We start from the raw sequence: 19,101 nt of genomic DNA, 5'->3' as shown, positions 1-19,101 counted from the left end.
TTTTTTCCTTAAAAATAATGACTGGGTATTCAAGAAGAGTGTCCTTTTTATGTCTTAATGTAATTTGAAGAAAATTGTGGGAATTAACAACTATTTTTTTACTACTAATAAGATATTTTTTCAAAACTAAAAAAAAAAAAAAGTAACAGCTTCATTAGGATATAATTCACATGCCATAAAGTTTACCTACTAAAAGTACACAATTCTTTTTTTTTTTTTTTTTTTTTACCTTTTTACTTATGAAAAACCACTGAGGCTTGTGCAAGGGTCGAAAACCTGATCCTCCTCCTTGGCAATGAGCAAATCCTCGTGCTGTATTGGAATGCATGACACCCCTCGTAGCTATGGATGTAGTATATTGCCTGAGTAAGGAGCGCATCTAAAAAAGGAGACAAAATGTAAAATAATGAAAATGAGAGATTTATAAAGTAGCGCTATTCATCTTGCTGATGCCAAAAAACCACCAACCATATTTATTTAATGTTCACTTATTCCAACATTACCACAACCCTGAAAATAATAAGCTACAAAATTACCTAAATGAAATTCAACTGAGACATAAAAATCAACCACTATGTGTGAACTATGGATCTTGGATATGGGTGTTGAAAATAACTTAAAATACATTGAGACAACTGGGGAAATTGAAATAATGACAATATGTTACTGAATTAATGTTAGTTTTCTTTTTTTTAATTTTTTTAAATATTTATTTATTTGGGGGAGACAGAGCATGAGCAGAGGTGGGGAGAGGGAGAGGGACATACAGAATCTGAAGCAGGCTCCAGACTCTGAACTGCTTGTGAGCACAGAGCCTGATGCGGGGCTCAAATTCACGAACTGTAAGAACATGACCTGAGCTGAAGTCAGATGCTCAACCAACTGAGCCACCCAGGGACCCCAATGTTAGTTTTCTTAAGTGTGATAAATGCCATTATGGTTATAATAGGGCAAGGTCCTTACACATGGATAAGTATTAAGTGACATGATGTTTGCAATTACTTTCCAATTATTGGGCCAAAACAAGTGTATAAACACATAGAGATTAAGCAAATGTAGCAAAATGTGAAAAACTGGTGAACAAAAGCTAAGGGTATATAGGCATTCATCATACTATTCTTCCATTAGTCTATAGGTTAGAAAATTTTAAAATAAAAAATATAAGAAAAATTAAGCAAACACAACTGCTGAATAATGAAACTCTAAATACAGAAACCATATCATACATGTTTTTCACTGTATCTTTTCCAATTTTAATTATTAATACTATTTCAAATTTATAACAGAAATATTAACATATTAAAACAATGTTGTCCAAAAGAACTTTCTGTAACAAAAACATTTTGTATCTAGCTGTTTAACACAGTGGTACTAGCCACATGCAGCTATGGAATGCTGGAAATGTGGCCAGTGTGACTGAGGAACTGAATTTTAAATTAAGTTAAATTTAACCTAATGTAAATAGCCATATGTGGCTAGTGGCTATTACATTGATCAGAGCTGTGTTAAAATGTTAAGAAAAAATATAAATTTTATAGTGAATAATTTGAAAGTTATGAAAAAAATTGTTTAAAAAAGTAAAAGAAAGTATAAAAAACACACTTCTTCCCTATCTACTTTTCCATGGTTGTCAAAATTTCTGAATATATTAGTTTTATAATCAGAAAATAACTTCAGAAAAAATTAGTGTTATATTATCACCAAAAAAATCAGATTAACCGGTGTCATTAGAAACACTGAGTTGGATTAAATAATTTTATCATTGTTATTAAGAAGTTACATAAGATGTCCAATAATGAGGAATAAAAGCAAACTTTCTCCATTTGGAGGAAACACTCATAAACAAAAATGGTTAAGTCAAATGGTCTTACATTCCAGTCACCGCTGAGGATATCTGCAAAACTCAGAAATTCACTGGCTCTCATAACATCATCTACTTCCACGAAGAAATCTAAGTAGTTTTGGTGAAGATATAAATTAAATAACTCTCCTGGCATATGTGACATTTCTACTACTTCCTATAAAAAGAAGCATACACATATTATTTTGGTGAAAATTCTGTGGTTAAACGGACATTTCCATAAATGTAACTAATATATATCCTGGAAAAAGCAGTATATGTTATTAAAGACTTTACCTCAGGTTGAACAAGTAAGGTATCCCGTTCATACTCTGATAAATGTGAAGGCAACCGAGGGGAATCTAATTCTGTTAAAGATGCTCCTATAAAAAAAAAAATTCTGGAATTACTAAAAATAACATCACCTTAAAGTTATACAGAACCACTCATTTGAAGATTTTTTCCAATACTTTAGGCACATAATACCAAACATACTAAATAAGATATTAAAAATAAAAACAAAGCAACTGGAGACCTATGTAAGTTGCCTCACTACTACAGCGCCTTGCTACTATAGGTATATAGTTAGTAGCCTCACTATCACTATTCTTAAGAACTCAAATTAGAATTCTGATGCCTGGATTATGGCTTTTCTAGTATTAAAATATTCCAGTTCTCAAAGCACTCTGCATTTCACCTTTTCAGTTCTGAGTTGCTTTCTTTTGATCCTCATTCTCAATATAGAGATCTTTACTATTTTATTTACGATGTAGGATGAGGTTGCTTTCTGCACAAGAGAACACAGACCCTGTTCCCTGATGCAGGAAGCTGCAAATGAATGTTGAGAAGGAAAAGAAAGTGTAGAAGGGAAAGTATCAGTGGGAATAGCCACTGAGGTTCAGAGGTAAGAGGATCCAAGGACAGAGGGTGTCTTCATTTCCACCTAAGTGATGCCAGGTTCATCTTCAGGTGGCATGAAATTTTTCATTTAGAAATCTCAAATTTTCAACCACCTGGAAAGAAGAAACCGAGAGGTAATAGCCTAAAACAAGAAGGATGCCTGGAGTGAGGAGAGAATGAAGCAGAAATACAGAAAGACAACAGAAGAGAAAGAGGCAAGGAGGTAAGAAGATGGAAAACAGGTATAAGAGGCACTCAGTGTTATAGAAAGATAAAAACAGTGGTTTAAAACAACTGGGCTTTTGGCAACCAGAAAAAAATCTCAGATAATAACAGGCATGATAAACACAAAGCTTAAATGAATGTCTGTTCACATACTACTTGTGACCCACTGAAGCAGTTAATTTACACGAGATTTGAACATCTGAGAGAAAATTGAAGCCATTGTACACAAAGGACTTTTTTCAATAGTCCATTATGATTATTTACTTTGTGGTATAACATATAAAACTATTATAAACTATGGCAGGGGCACCTGGGTGTCTCAGTCAGTTGAGGGTCCGACTCTGGCTCAGGTCATGATCTCATGGTTCATGAGTTCGAGCCCCGCGTCGAGCTCTGGGCTGAAAGGTCAGAGCCTGGAGCCTGCTTCAGATTCTGTGTCTCCCTCTCTCTGCCCCGCCCCTGCTTGTACTCTATCTCTCTCTCAAAAATAAACATTAAAAAAAAATTTATAAACTATGGCAACAGTTTCCCTCAAAATTTTGTATGAATTACTTTAATCTACATAAAAGCAGGTCAGATCCCACCCCCTCAGCAACCAATCCTAATTCTCTTCCTTCAGGATCAGCTAAGAAGTGATATTTTCTACATAAGAAATAGAAGTTTGGGATTTTATTGAGAAGAGAGGCAATTTGGGAGCTGGGTGATGGGTGATGCAGATGGAGGGTCGGAGGGGAAGCAGGCATCAAATACAGAAAAGGCGATGGAACATCTCTGGTTGTGGAGAGAGCAGCTAGTGAAGAGAAATGTAAGGAGATCCAAAGAAGCCTGACGCTACCTGAAAACTTGTCTAGGGTTCCGGTGTTGGGCTACCAACATGTGCCACTAAAATTCTAGAGGAACTGATACATAGTTTACCTTCAGAAAACTATAATTTTAAAGATTTACAGACAGTAGTTTTTACATTTAATCCCATCCACAGTCCAAAAATACTGTACCTAAATACATTTACCTACTGTGTCTTAGGCCTTGCCAAACAGTGTCAGACCTGGCCCTAACTGCCAAATACATGACATTTTCAAAAACTGGTATTTTATTTCCGTTGTAGGATGAATACCTAACAGATTTTTAATAAAACTTAAGATTTTCTTACTTTTACAGTATAGTATTTTCCCCAAAGCTCTGAAGAGAAAGAGTGAAACATCTTTGCCACCAATAGCTTGGACCTCCTGGTTTTCAAAAACCCTATCTGTTTTTTTTCTTCGTTTTGATTTTGACAGCGCAGCATCTGATTTTAATGAAGATGTTCCTTTTTTCCTTGGCCAAAAACTGTTTTCTCCTAAATAATATACACCCAAGAGACAATATTGGAAATCAAATTAAAATATGAAAAACAAAACTGAGAACATTTTAGGTACACTTACACTAAATATTCTAATTAAAATATACTTTTCTAATACACAATAATGTAAAATCTGTGAACTAAGTAACAGTCCTCTTTGGGTTACTAAACTATTAAAATGAAATAAAATGTCATCTGAAAGTATCTCATGACAAAAATTTCAAATTTTCACACATTGAAATGACACTAATACAGGCCTATCATCTTGATTTCTCACAGTACTGCCTGTGCAAGGTCCTATTCTTGGTTCATGATATGTACTAACCAATTTAATCCTCAAAACACTTGAGATTAGGGGAGAACTACTATTATAAGCATTGAAGATAGGACATATAGGGGCGCCTGGGTGGCTCAGTCAGTTAAGCCTCCGACCTCAGCTCAGGTCATGATCTTGTGGTCCATGAGTTCTAGCCCCACGTCGGGCTCTGTGATGACAGCTCGGAGCTTGGAGCCTGCTTCGGATTCTGTGTCTCCCTCTCTCTGTCCCTCCCCTGCTCATGCTCTGTCTTGCTCGGTCTCTCAAAAATAAATAAATGTTAAAAAAGAAAAAAAAAGATAGGACATATAAAGAGTTTAAGTTACTAGCTCGAGGTCATCATCTGGTAAGTGATTTGAAACCAGGCAGTATGGTTCTGCAGTGGATGCTTAACACTGATTTGGGCAGTCTTCAATTTACGAATATGCCTGTGTTGAAATTTAATTGGTAAATCTGTTCAAAACTCAGAATGCATCACTTAAGAAAAGTAGCCTGAGGGGTGTGTAGGTGGCTCAGTTAGTTAAGCATCCAACTCTTGATATCAGCTCAAGTCAAGATTTCACGGTGGTGAGACAGCCTTGCATCAGCTCAGAGCCTGTCAGCACAGAGCCTGCTTGGATTCTCTCTCTCCCTCTCTCTCTGCCGCACCCCACAACCAGTGCACTCACTCTCAAAAGAAATAAATAAACTTAAAAAAAAAAAAAGTAGCCTGGAAGAGCAGAAAAAACATAGGATCTGGAATTGATTTATTATTGTCTATCTCATTAGGCTGGTCAAAAATTAAATGTAAAAAATATATGATTGCTCATACAGTTCCTGACCCATTCAAAAAATATTATTTTCTTTCCTTTAAAACTTCTGAGCTCAGAACAATAATGGTATAAATGGTAGTCAGGATCTCAAACTGGCCTACCTCAACCTTCCCAACCTGTAATTCCTAAGTGAACCTAAGTGAACCTAAGCACCATTTACATTTCTACAGGAATAAGCAGAATTCTACTTTCAGTTGTATTAGGCTGCCCATTTACTTTTCTCTATCGTTATTTTGAAAAACAAAGATGTAGGGGTGCCTCGGTGGCTCAGTTGTTTGAGTCGGTTGAGTGACATCGGCTCAGGTCACGATCTCAGTTTGTGAGTTCGAGCCCTGCATTAGGCTTGCCGCTGTCAGCAAAGAGCCTGCTTCAGATCTTCTGTTCCCCTCTCTCTCTGTCCCTCCCCTGCTCCAACTCTCACTCTCAAAAATAAATAAAACATTGAAAAAAGAAATTAAAAAGAAAAGAAAAACAGATGTAAACTAATGAACAGGCTACACTTGTAGGTAGATACTAGGATTTCAGGTGGATTGAGAGCTCCAAAGATGCCTTTTAAATTTTCAAGGTCAATTCCTCAATGTGGTGACTTATTAAATGTTTTCTGATGAAAGACCATGCACAATAAATCATGTATTATCTTTTTTTTTCTTTAGACTGAGCCGGGGAGGGGCAAAGAGAGAGAGAGGGAGAGAGAATCCAAAGCAGGCTCCGCACAGCCTGACAAAGGGCTCAAACTCATGAACCAAACCTTGAGATCATGACCTAAGCAAAACTCAAGAGTCAGATGCTGAACAGAATGAGCCAACCAGGTGCCCCTATGTGCTATCTCTTTTAATGTAGCATGATTATGCACCATTTTTAAAATGAAGTAAATCAATTTATTAAATGTATCTTACATAAATTAAAAATCAAAAGTAAGGGCGTCTGGGTGGCTTGGTCAGTTAGGCATCCAACTTTGGCTCAGGTCATGATTTCATGGTTTGTGGGTTCGAGCCCCACATAGGGCTCTGTGCTGACAGCTCAGAGCCTGGAGCCTAGTCCAGATTCTGTGTCTCCCTCTCTCAGCCCTCTCCTGCTTATGTGCATGCTCTTTCTCTCTTAAAAATAAACATTAAAAAAAAATTTTTTTTAAGTAATTTAAAAATCAAAAGCAATTGATTACTTTTGTGATCAGCACAACATTATTAAATTCATTAACAGCTGACCATTTACTGATCCCTTAATATGTATCAAGCACTGGAATAAACACTCTACAAGTGCGACCTCACTTATTCTTCACACAACTCTGTAAGAGAGGTTCTCATATAAAAGGTAAGAATATGCATGCGCAAAATGATTGTCATTTGCAAGACTAAGTCACTGGTAAATGGCAGAACAAGGAAGTCTCATCCAAATTAACTTTAAAGTTAATGGGTGGCTCAGTCAGTTGAGCGTCCAACTTCAGCTCAGGTCATGATTTTGCAGTTTGTGAGTTCAAGCCCTGTGTCAGGCTCTGTGCTGACAGCTCAGAGCCTAGAGCCTGCTTCGGATTCTATGTCTCCCTCTCTCTCTGCCCCTCCCTGGCTCACACTGTCTTTTGCTCTCAAAAATAAACATTAAAATTAAAGCAAAACAAAAAAAACCAAAAAGTAAAGTAGTAAACCACATAAATAAATCAGGTTTTGTCTCAGGTATATGGATACATACAATGACATATTCACAGGGGTGTGTTTATTGTATGCACATGTACATACATGATTTTATGAAACAATCTCAAAAAAAATAGATGGAGATAGATATGTATCAGTTATTAAAATATACTTAGTTTGATTTCATCTCATGAACAATTAAGAGTAAGTCACCTAATATAATACTGTAAGAATTTATCTTTCATAGTTACCTTTTGAAGAAGAAAACTGGAGGCTGTTTATTGCACTTCTGATATCACCAGAACATCCTTGACAGAGCAACTCTAGGGAAGTTTTGTCAGGGACAGTAATATTTCTTCCATTCTAAAATGAAAAAATTACAATTTAAAAAACTCTTTTCTAAAACAACCCCCCCCCCGCCCCGCCGCCTATTCTCTAAACTAAATGAAAATAAATTAGAATCTTTCAAAGCTGGAGGCTAAAAAGCTTCCTTGTTAAACACCAGTCTGCTCAGGAAGGTCAATGACTTATCATAGATTAAGGTAAATTTTCAAGAGTATAAAATAATTTTACTTGTTTATTTGGGCTAGATTGTATTTTGAGATTCTCTCCAACTATATGTACATACATATATACAAATATCACTCCCTTGTCAGGCCAAGTATAAGACCAGAAAAATTTCTCTTTCCTTCTCACCTTAAGAAACCCTAATGGTTTACTGATAACAAGACTTAAGTCGAATTCATGTGACAGCTTATATATCACCCATTTCAGATTTTGTAAAAACTGATTAAAACACAAAAAATAGTACTTTCCTATTGTCTTTGAATATATTTTTATTAATCAAAGCTGTTTCAGAAGTCTTTATGAAAAATTTACTGTTCTAGGTTAGTCTCCCCATATCCTAAACTTTGTCACAATTGTTAATATTCTAGTGAGTATTTTTCCAGACTACTTTCTGTGTAAAAATATCTCTAAGTACATAGAGAACCTAAAAGTATGTATAGACATAGTTAACTTTTTAAAGTTTTTGTTTTTTTGACAGAGAGCGAGCAACGAGCTCATGCAGGGGAGGGGCAATGAGAGAGAGGGAGAGAGAGAATCCCAAGTAGGCTCCATGCAGTATGGCACCCAATGCGGGGCTCAATCCCATGAACCATGAGATCATGACCTGAGCCAAAATCAAAAGTTGTACGCTTTGTATGACTGAGCAACCCAGGTACCCCAACATAGTTAACTTTTAAATACAAGTAGGGTCATATTACATGTATTATTATTATTATTATTATCTTTGAGAGAGAGAGTGCCCAAGTGCAGGAGAGGGGCAGAAGGAGAGTGAGAATCTAAGCAGGTTCCACGCCTGACAAAGGGCTCGATCCCACAACCGTGTGATCATGACCTGAGCCAAAATCACGAGTCAGATACTGAACTGACTGAATCACCCAGGTGCCCCTACATGTATTATTCTATGACATGACTTTTTACTTAATACCATTCTCTGCGATCTATAATAGCACCTTTAACTGTATTTCACTTTAAAAAAACATTATGAGTATATTATAATTTACCAGTTTCCCCAATGAAGGGACATTACATTGTTTCCCATTTTTCACCACAAATTTATCTTTGTCAGCAGCACAAATATTTCTGTAAAAGGAGAGTGCCTTTGGGGCGCCTGGGTGACTCAGTCGGTTAAGCATCGGACTTCAGCTTAGGTCATGATCTTGCACTCCGCATCAGGCTGTGTGCTGACAGCTCAGAGCCTGGAGCCTGTTTCAGATTCTATGTCAGTCCCTCTCTCTCTGATCCTCCCCCCGTTCATGCTCTGTCTCTCTCTGTCTCAAAAATAAATACACGTTAAAAAAAAAAAAAAAAAAGGAGAGTGCCTTCGAAAGTCTAACAGTTACCAATTTTATTTTTTCTACCAATGGTATATGAGAGTGCCTATTTTCTCCTTCTTTGGCAATCCTTTTTGTTGATTTCTTAAATGTTTTGCAAACTGATACATGAAAAATGGTATCTGGTTTAAATATGAATTTCTTTGGGGCACCTGGGTGGCTCAGTTGGTTAAGCATCCGACTCTTGATTTTGATTTTTAAAATTTTTTAAATGTTTTATTTTTTGAGAGAAAGCATAAGCGGGGGAGGGTAAGAGAGGGGAACAGAGGATCCAAAGTGGGCTCTATACTGATAGGGTAACAGCAGTGAGCCCAACGTGGGGCTCAAACCCACAAACCATGAGGTCATGACCTGACCTGAAGTCAGACACTCAGCTGACTGAGCCACCTAGGTGCCCCTTAATTTTGATTTTGGCTCAAGTCATGATCTCACAACTGTGGAATCAAATCCTGTGTCAGGCTCTGCGCAGAGTGTGGGGTCTGCTTGGGATTGTCTCTCTTCCTCTTTCTCTCTGCTCCTCCCACACTCATGCTTTCTCTCTCAAAATAAATTAATAAACATTTAAAAATATATTTAAATATTAATTTCTTTGATTACTAGTAGGGCTAAACACCTCTCATGTTTATTAGCTATCTGTAGTACTCTGAGTATTGGCTTCTGTTCTTAACTTTTTTTGGAGGCATATATATATATATATATATATATAATTTTATATATTCATACAATATATATTGCATTATATGTACATATGTTACATATATAATACATACTATATTCAGGTGTTAATGCTTTATCTGTTACATAAATTGCAAATATTTTCTTCCATTCCAAGGCTTGTATTTTAACTTAGCTTATCATGCCTTCTGTCATCTCCTAAGTGCTTTTTTTTTTTAATGTTTATTTTTGAGAGAGACAGAGCATGAGCAGGGGAGGCGCAGAGAGAGAGAGGGAGACACAGAATCTGAAGCAGGCTCCAGGCTCTGAGCTGTCAGAACAGAGCCCGACACGGGGCTCGAACTCACGGACCATGAGATCATGACCGGAGCCGAAGTCTGATGCTTAATCAATTGAGCCACTCAGGAGCCCCTCTCCTAAGCTTTTTGAAGTAAATCCAGTGTTTTTAGGACTTCTGTTTCTTGCTTAGGAATACTTTTCTCCAAACCAAAGTCAGTATTTTTTCTTTTTCTTTTATTTTAGAGAGAGAGAGAGATGCAGGGGAGAGAGGGATGCACATGCAGGGGAGGGAGAGAGGGGGAGAGAGGAGGAGAGGAGGAGAGGAGGAGAGGAGGAGAAAGGAAGGGAGAGGGAGGGGGAGGGAGAATCTGAAGTAGGCTCCACACTCAATCCAGAGCCCCATGTGGGGGGTTCCATTCCACAACCTTGGGATTATGACCTGAGCCAAAATCAAGAGTCAGGCACTCAACCAACTGAGCCACCCAGGCACCCCAGAACTTCAGTCTACCTAAAAATTATTTTTGTGCATAGTATAAAGATGCAACCTTATGTCTTTCCATATGGATATCCAATTGTGCAAGTACTACTTAATTTTAATAGTCTCCTCTTTCTCCAGTAACGTAAAATATTACTTTCTTATACAGAAAATTGCCATTTACACATACTGATCTATTTCTGTGTTTCTTCTCATTTTATTCTTTTTTGTCTATTACTGTGCCAATATTATGCAGGTATGATATGTATAATTTTATATTATGCTCCAATACCTACAGAGCAAGTCTCTCTTCATTATTCCTTTATAAAATTTTCTTGCTCATGCCTGTGAATTTCTCTTCCAGATTAACTTCATTTTTATTGTGAATACGTTTATTTTATTTAAAATTATTTTAAGAGTATTTCTTTTTGAAAAATTCTAGTATGGATTAGTTGCCAAAAAGGAAATGTAATTTAAAATCATGATCCTTGGTAGTTGAAGGAAATACCATGGATGTTAATTACTCTGCATATACAACTGTGGTTGAAATGTGTGATCACACTTTTACATACTTAATAATAAAGAAAAGACTAAAGACCTTTTTTCTTATAAAAACAGAGAAACATCTATTTAAACTTAAAAAAAAAAAAAAACCTAAGATATTCAACATTCTTTCTTATAACTAGGGGCACCTGGGTGGCTTAGTCGGTTGAGCATCTGACTCTTGATTTCAGCTCAGGTCATGATCCCAGAGTTCTGGGATCAAGGCCCACGTCAGGCTCAGCACTGGTCATGGAGCCTGCTTGGGATTTGGGAGTCTTTCTTTCCCTCTGGGCCTCTCCCCTGCTCGAGCCCTCTAAAATAAAAATAAAACATTATTTAATAAAAAAGATGTCAACACTCTTTCTTAATTTAATTAACTGAGGTGCAGAATGCCAGAGATTAAACTCTTAATCTTCCTATAACATCATTATCATCTTTGGAGACTCCAGACAGCATCCTAACAATTGATTTTATAAAAGTTTGAAGGATTTGAAGTGTGCTGGTTATTGCTCCTGTGATGTAATGTTATCAACAATAAACTCAATGTATACTAGTTTTAGGTGCACCTGGTTGACTCAGTCAGTAGAGCATGAGACTCTTGATCTCGGGGTTGTAAGTTCGAGCCCCACAATGGGTGTAGAGATAACTTAAAAAATCTTGAGGCACCTAGGTGGCTCAGTCGGTCAAGAGTCCAACTCTCTTGACTTTGTCTCAGGTCATAATGTCACAGATTTGTGAGATTGTACCCTGAGCAGGGAGCCTGCTTGGGAGTATCTCTCTTCCTCTCTGTCTCTCCCCCACTCACTTGTGCTCACTCACTGTCTCAAAAATAAATGAGTAAACTTAAAAAAATAAAAACTAAACTTAAAAATCTTAAATACAATGAAATTTTTAAAAAATTTTTTATTTATATTTAAGAGGTAGAGACAGAACACGAGTGGGAGAAGGGCAGAGAGAGAAGGAAACACAGAATCTGAATAAGGCTCCAGGCTCTGAGCTGTTAGCACAGAACCTGATGTGGGGCTCAAATTCATGAGCTATGAGATCATGACATGAGCCAAAGTCAGACACTTAACCAACTGGGCCACCCAGGTGCCCCAAGTATACTAGTTCTAACATTCTTGCAGGTCAACTATTTAAATTACAACATGTTAACTACACAACAAAAAAGTCATGTTATCTTTTTTTTTAAATTTTTTAACGTTTCTTCATTTTTGACAGACAGAGCATGAGCGGGGAAGGGGCAGAGAGAGGGAGACACAGAATCTAAAACGGGCTCCAGGCTCTGAGCTGTCAGCACAGAGCCTGACATGGGGCTCAAACTCACAAACTGCAAGATCCTGACCTGAGTCGGGGCGCCTGGGTGGCGCAGTCGGTTAAGCGTCCGACTTCAGCCAGGTCACGATCTCGCGGTCCGTGAGTTCGAGCCCCGCGTCAGACTCTGGGCTGATGGCTCAGAGCCTGGAGCCTGTTTCCGATTCTGTGTCTCCCTCTCTCTCTGCCCCTCGCCCGTTCATGCTCTGTCTCTCTCTGTCCCAAAAATAAATAAACGTTGAAAAAAAAAAATTAAAAAAAAAAAAAAAATTAAAAAAAAAAAAAGATCCTGACCTGAGTCAAAGTCAGACGCTAACCGACTGAGCCACCCAGGTGCCCCATCTCTCTCTCTTTTTTAAAAAGTTTATTTATTTTTGAGAGAGAGAATGAGTAAACGGGGGAGGAGTGGAGACAGAAGGAGAGACACAATCCCAAGCAGGCTCCACACTGTCAGCACAGAGCTCCATGCGAGGGCCAAATTCACAAACTGTGAGATCACGACCTGAGCCCAAACCAAGAGCTGGACGCTTAACCAACTGAGGCACCTAGGCGCCCCCATGGTATATTTTTTACTATTCCAACACAACTTATTAAAGTGAATGCCATTTGCAATTTAATGATTTGGTCTTTTTTTTTGTTAATGTTTATTTTTGAGAGAGAGAAAGTCAGAGTGCAAGCAGGGGAGGGGGAGAGAGAGAGAGAGAGAGGGAGAGACAGAATCCAAAAGCAGGCTCCAGGCTCTGAGGTGTCAGCACAGAGCCCGATGTGGGGCTCGAACTCACAAACCATGAGATCATGATCTGAGCCAAAGTAGGATGCTTAACCAACTAAACTACCTAGGTACCCCTTAAGATTTAGTCTTAAAAATTTTTTTGAGTCAATGTGGTAAGGTGCTATATGTTGACTATTTTTATTAGTTCTTGATGTTTAGTAAATAAAGTATTTAAAAATAATAATTTGTAGTTATGCTCCTAGTAGAGAATGTAGATTTATTTTCAAAAAGACATAAAAAAACACAAGTAATCCTACCATCCAGAACTAACCACACTCAGCATTTTTATGTCGTTTCTTCTAGTATGTATGGGTGTAAGTATAACATGCATTCTGCTGTTATTGAAAATTATTTTGTTTTAGCACAGTGAACTGGAGTGAGAACAAAACTTCAAACCTATCTGATACTTAATAGTTATGAGATATTATGCAAGTCATTTCCCCCCAAAAGCTGTCTCTTCATCCATAAAATGGGGATTATGTACCAATTTTGTACAGTTGTGATGAGGTTTAATAAGGTCAGGTATATAACAATACTTTGCTTAGTGCCTGATGCATATTAAGAGCTGAAGATGTAATTTTTTTTTCATTTTTTTAAAATGCTTTATTTTATTTTTAAGACAGAGAGACAGAACATGAGTGGTTAGGGGCAGAAAGAGAGGGAGACACAGAATCTGAAGCAGGCTCCAGGCTCTGAGCTGTCAGCACAGAGCCCGATGGGGGGCTCGAACTCATGGACCGTGAGATCATGACCTGAGCCAAAGTTGGACGCTTAACCAACTGAACCACCCAGGTGCCCCTAAATATATAATTTCTATTGTTAGCATTATAACTTTGTACCTTATTATTGTTATTATTATTTTAATGTTTACTTTTGAGAGAAACAGAGTATGAGCAGGGGAGGGGCAGAGAGAAAGAGACACACACAGAATCCAAAAGAGGCTACAGGCTGTGAGCTGTCAGCACAGACCCTGATGTGGGGCTCGAATCCATGAACCGTGAGATCACGACCTGAGCCAAAGTCAGACACTTAACTGACTGAGCCACCCAGGTACCCCTTGCACCTTATTATTTTTAACTTGACATTAAGTTAAAATACATTAATTCGTATTTTCCCATATCACTAAATATTCTCAAAACACTAATTAATGACATGACACCTCATCATAATAACTGCTCCCTCTATTATTGGAGTCTGCCTATAATTTTTCACTATTAATAGTTTTTACTTATTCAGTTAAGTGCTTTTCATACATACATTTTTTTGTTTGATCCTCAAAGCAACCTCTCTCTTGAAGATTTCCCTCAGTTTCTATGATCCAAGTGGTGCAAAAAAATGTATTATGTTTCATTTAAGATCTAGTTGATTTGTAGTAGTAGGCTCCCCCTAGAACCATGCTGCTGGGAGAAGTTCCATCAATTTATTTTAACATAATGTTGATGTCAAAGATAGAAAAAATGATGCATTAAAAATGACAACATGGGAATGCAAGCTGGTGCAGCCACTCTGGAAAACAGCATGGAGGTTTCTCAAAAAACTAAAAATAGAACTACCCTAAGACCCAGCAATTGCACTAGTAGGCATTTATCCAAGAGATACAGGTGTACTGTTTCGAAGCGACACATGCACCCCCATGTTTGTAGCAGCATTATCCACAATAGCCAAAGTATGGAAAGAGCCCAAATGTCCATCGATGGATAAATGGATAAAGAAGATGTGAAATATATACACAATGGAGTATTACTCGGCAATCAAAAAGAATGAAATCTTGCCATTTGCAACTACGTGGATGGAACTTAGGGTATTATGCTAAGCGAAATTAGAGAAAGACAAATATCATATGACTTCACTCACATGAGGACTTTTAGAGACAAAACAGATGAACATAAGGGAAGGGAAACAAAAATAATATAAAAACAGGGAGGGGGACAAAACAGAAGAGACTCATAAATACGGAGAACAAACTGAGGGTTGCTGGAGGGGTTGTGGGAGGGGGGATGGGCTAAATGGGTAAGGGGCATTAAGGAATCTACTCCTGAAATCATTGTTGCACTATATGCTAACTACTTTGGATGTAAATTTAAAACAAAATAATAAATTAAAAAAATAAACATCACTTCCTTGACAAAAAAAAGAAAGAAAAGAAAAATTCCATAGACAAATAACTCAGAGTAATTTATGTCACAGATCAGGGGCTAAGCAAAGGTTAATTCCTCTTGCCTTACAGATGTACAAACCAGTTTAAGAAGCTTTTCTTATATGGAACCAATGATTTATTTGATTTTTTGTTCCCAAACTCATCAGAAAGTTAGTTTATTTTACAGAAAAAAAAGTCTACACCAATTTTTTTCTGGAGGTTTTTCTTTTTCCATTTATATTTATTTGCACACCAACAAAGCTCATTCTGCCAAATCAATAGTTTCAAATATTTTAGATTGTCCTTTTGGTCAATAACACTGGTTTTGGTTTAAAAGCCATAAAAACCACAGGGAAGAAATATAAATCTGTTTAAAATAGTTTGTATACATACAAGCATGGTAATAAAGTTTGGGAATAGTTAATACATACTATTTTTATAATGGCAGTGATAGTAATGTTAACATTAAATAATACCTTAAAGTCTACTAATCATACCACTAAATTAACAGGTATTATATTATTAACATTTTACATTTTCTTCTTAATATAATAGCTCAAAAGAGCTGAATGTTCTGTACCCAAGGATTTCATAATATTTTAATCACTGGATTGTGCCAGAAATAGAGATTTTAAGACCACACAGAACTACAAATGTCAACTTCAAAGGTCAAAAAATCAACTGATGATTAATTCATCAATAAGGTCAAAGGACAAATTTGAACTTTAGTTTTACACACTAGACCAATCGTTTGGCTGATGAAACTAATTTGACTGATTCGGTACCTTAAAGGAAAAAACAGGGGTGCCTGGGTGGCTCAGTCGGTTAAGTGTCCGACTTCGGCTCAGGTCATGATCTTGCAGTCCGTGAGTTCAAGCCCCGCGTCGGGCTCTGTGCTGACAACTCAGAGCCTGGAGCCTGTTTCAGATTCTGTGTCACCCTCTCTCTCTGACCCTCCCCCATTCATGCTCTGTCTCTCTCTGTCTCAAAAATAAATAACATTAAAAAAAAATTTTTTTTTTTAAAAAGGAAAAAACAATTTACCATTTAAATAATAACTACCATGGTACTGGCTCCTATGAAACCCCATCTGTTTTTATTTGATAAGGTATACAAATAATATAGAACTATAATTACAGTTAAAACATCATTATTTGTCATTGAAAAACATTAAATCACAGAAATTCTTTGGTTCTGAAACTCTCACTTTTAATGAATTGAATAATTCAAGTTAACATTGCAACTGTATACACAATAAAAAAATGTAACTGTGACTCCACAAATAAAAACAGAATTGTAATTTAAAAAAAAAATGACAACAGCCATTTCACCACAGCGTTAATATATCTAATACTACTGAACTGTACACTTAAAAATGGTTAAGACGGTATAGTTAATAACACCATATTAAATATTTTAAAGGTACTAAGAGAGTAGATCTGAAATGTTCTCACCACAAAAAAGAAGTGGTAATGACACGACTTGGTGGTATTGTGTAATGCCACAGTGGTAAGCATTTTGCAATATGTTAAGTGTATCAAATCAGTGTGTTGTATACCTTAAACTTATGAATGTTCTATGTCAAGTATATTCCATAATATCAGAAAATAAATGGTTAAGATGGGAAATTTTATGTTTCTTACCACAATAAAAATGTTAGATTAAAAAAAAAACTGACAACAGGATAAATGTAGAGTTGGACTGTTGATGACTAAGTATCTAAATGCCAGGAAACAGTCTCTTGATCATCGACACAATTTAGAATACTAAGCCAAGGAAAGAACTATTTACTTCAATATGAAAGAGAAAGTGAGGTTTAATAGTAGAAAAAGGTTAAAGATTTTTTTTTCAACATTTTTTTTTTTTTTTTTTTTAATTTTTGGGACAGAGAGAGACAGAGCATGAACGGGGGAGGGGCAGAGAGAGAGGGAGGCACAGAATCGGAAACAGGCTCCAGGCTCCGAGCCATCAGCCCAGAGCCTGACGCGGGGCTCGAACTCACGGACCGCGAGATCGTGACCTGGCTGAAGTTGGACGCTTAACCGAATGCGCCACCCAGGCGCCCCAAAGATTCTTTTTTTTAAGTAGGCTCCACGCCCACTGTGGAGCCCAACAAAGGGCTTGAACTCATGACCTTGAGACCAAGACCTGAGCCAACATCAAGAGTCAAACGCTTAACTGAATGAACCACCCAGGCACCCCTGGATTTCTAAAACTATTTCCTGCCTTTCCTAAAATGACAGGCCTTACAAATGTAGTAAAATATTTTAATTCTAAAAACTGAAATAATATGTGTCTCTAACTCTGCAAGTTTCACTTTCTATAAATAAAATGTAAGATTCAGATTAATCAGTTCTTAAAGAGATTTACCTTATTAGCTTCCATGGTCACTATTCGATTAAGAAATTTCATCATAATTGTTGGTGCCACAGGGTTAAAACTGTCAAATGTTTTATAAAGAAAGATAAGGGAAAAAAAAAAAAAAAAAAAAAAGAAAGATAAGGGTTAGAGGATTACCTAAAAATATAACTTGTGAATGTGAGCATAACAAGAATTTCATTCTTACCTAATGTTTGATATAGCACACTCTTCCTGAATTTCTTTGGGAAACAGTAACCTTTGATTATTATCTCCACCGAGACTGTCAGAGATTATAAATATTAGAGGACACCGACCAGTATGCACATATTTCCTAAAATAAAGTATAGCAATGTTGAAATTTAAGCTATTGCCATTTAATTCAAAGTTTGAGAAAACTTCACTGAAACTCACCTGAGAATTTCATGTAAAGTATGAGAATCTCGATAAAACTGGTTAGGTAAATCCTATTGAAAAATGATAAATACTAGTTTAGTTTTATTCTTGTGTAAATTAATTTTCAGATTTATATTTACCAAATTAGGAAAAAATGTCACCTATTCAACGTACTGTAACTAGAACTTTTATAGAAATTAAGGAAAACATGAAAAAGCTGATGTCCTATCCAGTAAAATGCATCAATGGGAAACCCAAGTTTCAGTTCAAATTTCTTAAGGTCACTACTAGTTACAGTATTTTCACTAAGACACCACTTTCTAAAATCCTTCCTTTTTTTTTTAAGTTTATTTATTTTGCAAGAAAGAAAGTGAGAAGGGGAGGGGTAGGGAGAGGGAGGGAGGGGAAGAGGGGGAGGGAGGGGGAGGGAGGGAGGGAGGGAGAGAGAGAGAGAGAGAGAGAGAGAGAGAGAGAGAGAATGAGAATGAATCCCAAGCAGGCTTTTCACTGTCGGCGCAGACCTGATACCGAGCTTGAACTTACGAACTGCTAGATCATGACCTGAGCCGAAATCAAGAGTCAGATGCTCAAATGACTGAGCCACCCAGGCACCCTTCAAATTATTTCTTTTGCTTTTTCCACACTTACATCATTAGAATTCTAAAGTTCATCAACTGATAGCTACTCTATTCAAGTTTACTGGAAAAGACCTGAGGTTTCTGCTATCACAGAGCCTTTACATTATATTTTACCACGATTAATACTATGCAGAGAGTTAACGCCACTATCAGTAAGATATATCTTGTAATTATTTACTCAATAGTTAGTAGGATCTCAAAATTTGTCCGTACTTCAACCAGAATTATCCTCTTATCAGTTCTCAGATCATCTCCAAGCATTTGTAGTTTGTTATATTTTGTTGCTCTTAGCAGAAACTCTTTAAAAACTGTTATCTGAGATTGATAGGGAAATACTTGGAAGCTTGATTCTGAAAGAAAACACATTCAACATTTTTACTCTCAACAAATTATGCACACATCAGCATCACACATATGTACTTAATATACATATATATGTTACTGAATACATTCACATATACCTGAAGGAGCTCACAAAATTGTAGATTTTTTTCTAATTAGGCAAAACTGTTCAAATTCAAAATAAGATACACATTTCAAAAGACAAGACTCATCA

General features: G+C 36.8%; 1 protein-coding gene across 4 annotated transcripts in view; it reads right to left on the bottom strand.

The window, feature by feature from the left end:
- Positions 1-19,101, bottom strand: part of RAD17 (RAD17 checkpoint clamp loader component) — a 37,933-nt gene that overhangs the window by 8,954 nt on the left and 9,878 nt on the right. For all 4 annotated transcript variants that reach the window (XM_030322455.2, XM_030322480.1, XM_030322464.1 and 1 more), the window contains 9 exons: positions 18,759-18,895; positions 17,926-17,978; positions 17,720-17,845; positions 17,524-17,593; positions 7,312-7,423; positions 4,116-4,301; positions 2,138-2,223; positions 1,872-2,018; positions 230-379 (listed from right to left, as the gene is read on the bottom strand). In XM_030322455.2, the coding sequence (XP_030178315.1) occupies positions 230-379; positions 1,872-2,018; positions 2,138-2,223; positions 4,116-4,301; positions 7,312-7,423; positions 17,524-17,593; positions 17,720-17,845; positions 17,926-17,978; positions 18,759-18,895 (1,067 nt within the window). The remainder of the gene's footprint in view (positions 1-229; positions 380-1,871; positions 2,019-2,137; positions 2,224-4,115; positions 4,302-7,311; positions 7,424-17,523; positions 17,594-17,719; positions 17,846-17,925; positions 17,979-18,758; positions 18,896-19,101) is intronic.

The sequence above is a fragment of the Lynx canadensis genome, chromosome A1, assembly GCF_007474595.2.
Source record: "Lynx canadensis isolate LIC74 chromosome A1, mLynCan4.pri.v2, whole genome shotgun sequence".
NCBI classification, from domain to species: domain Eukaryota; kingdom Metazoa; phylum Chordata; class Mammalia; order Carnivora; family Felidae; genus Lynx; species Lynx canadensis.
The sequence above is the reverse complement of the archived record's forward strand: the minus strand, read 5'-3'. Positions and strand labels throughout refer to the sequence as shown.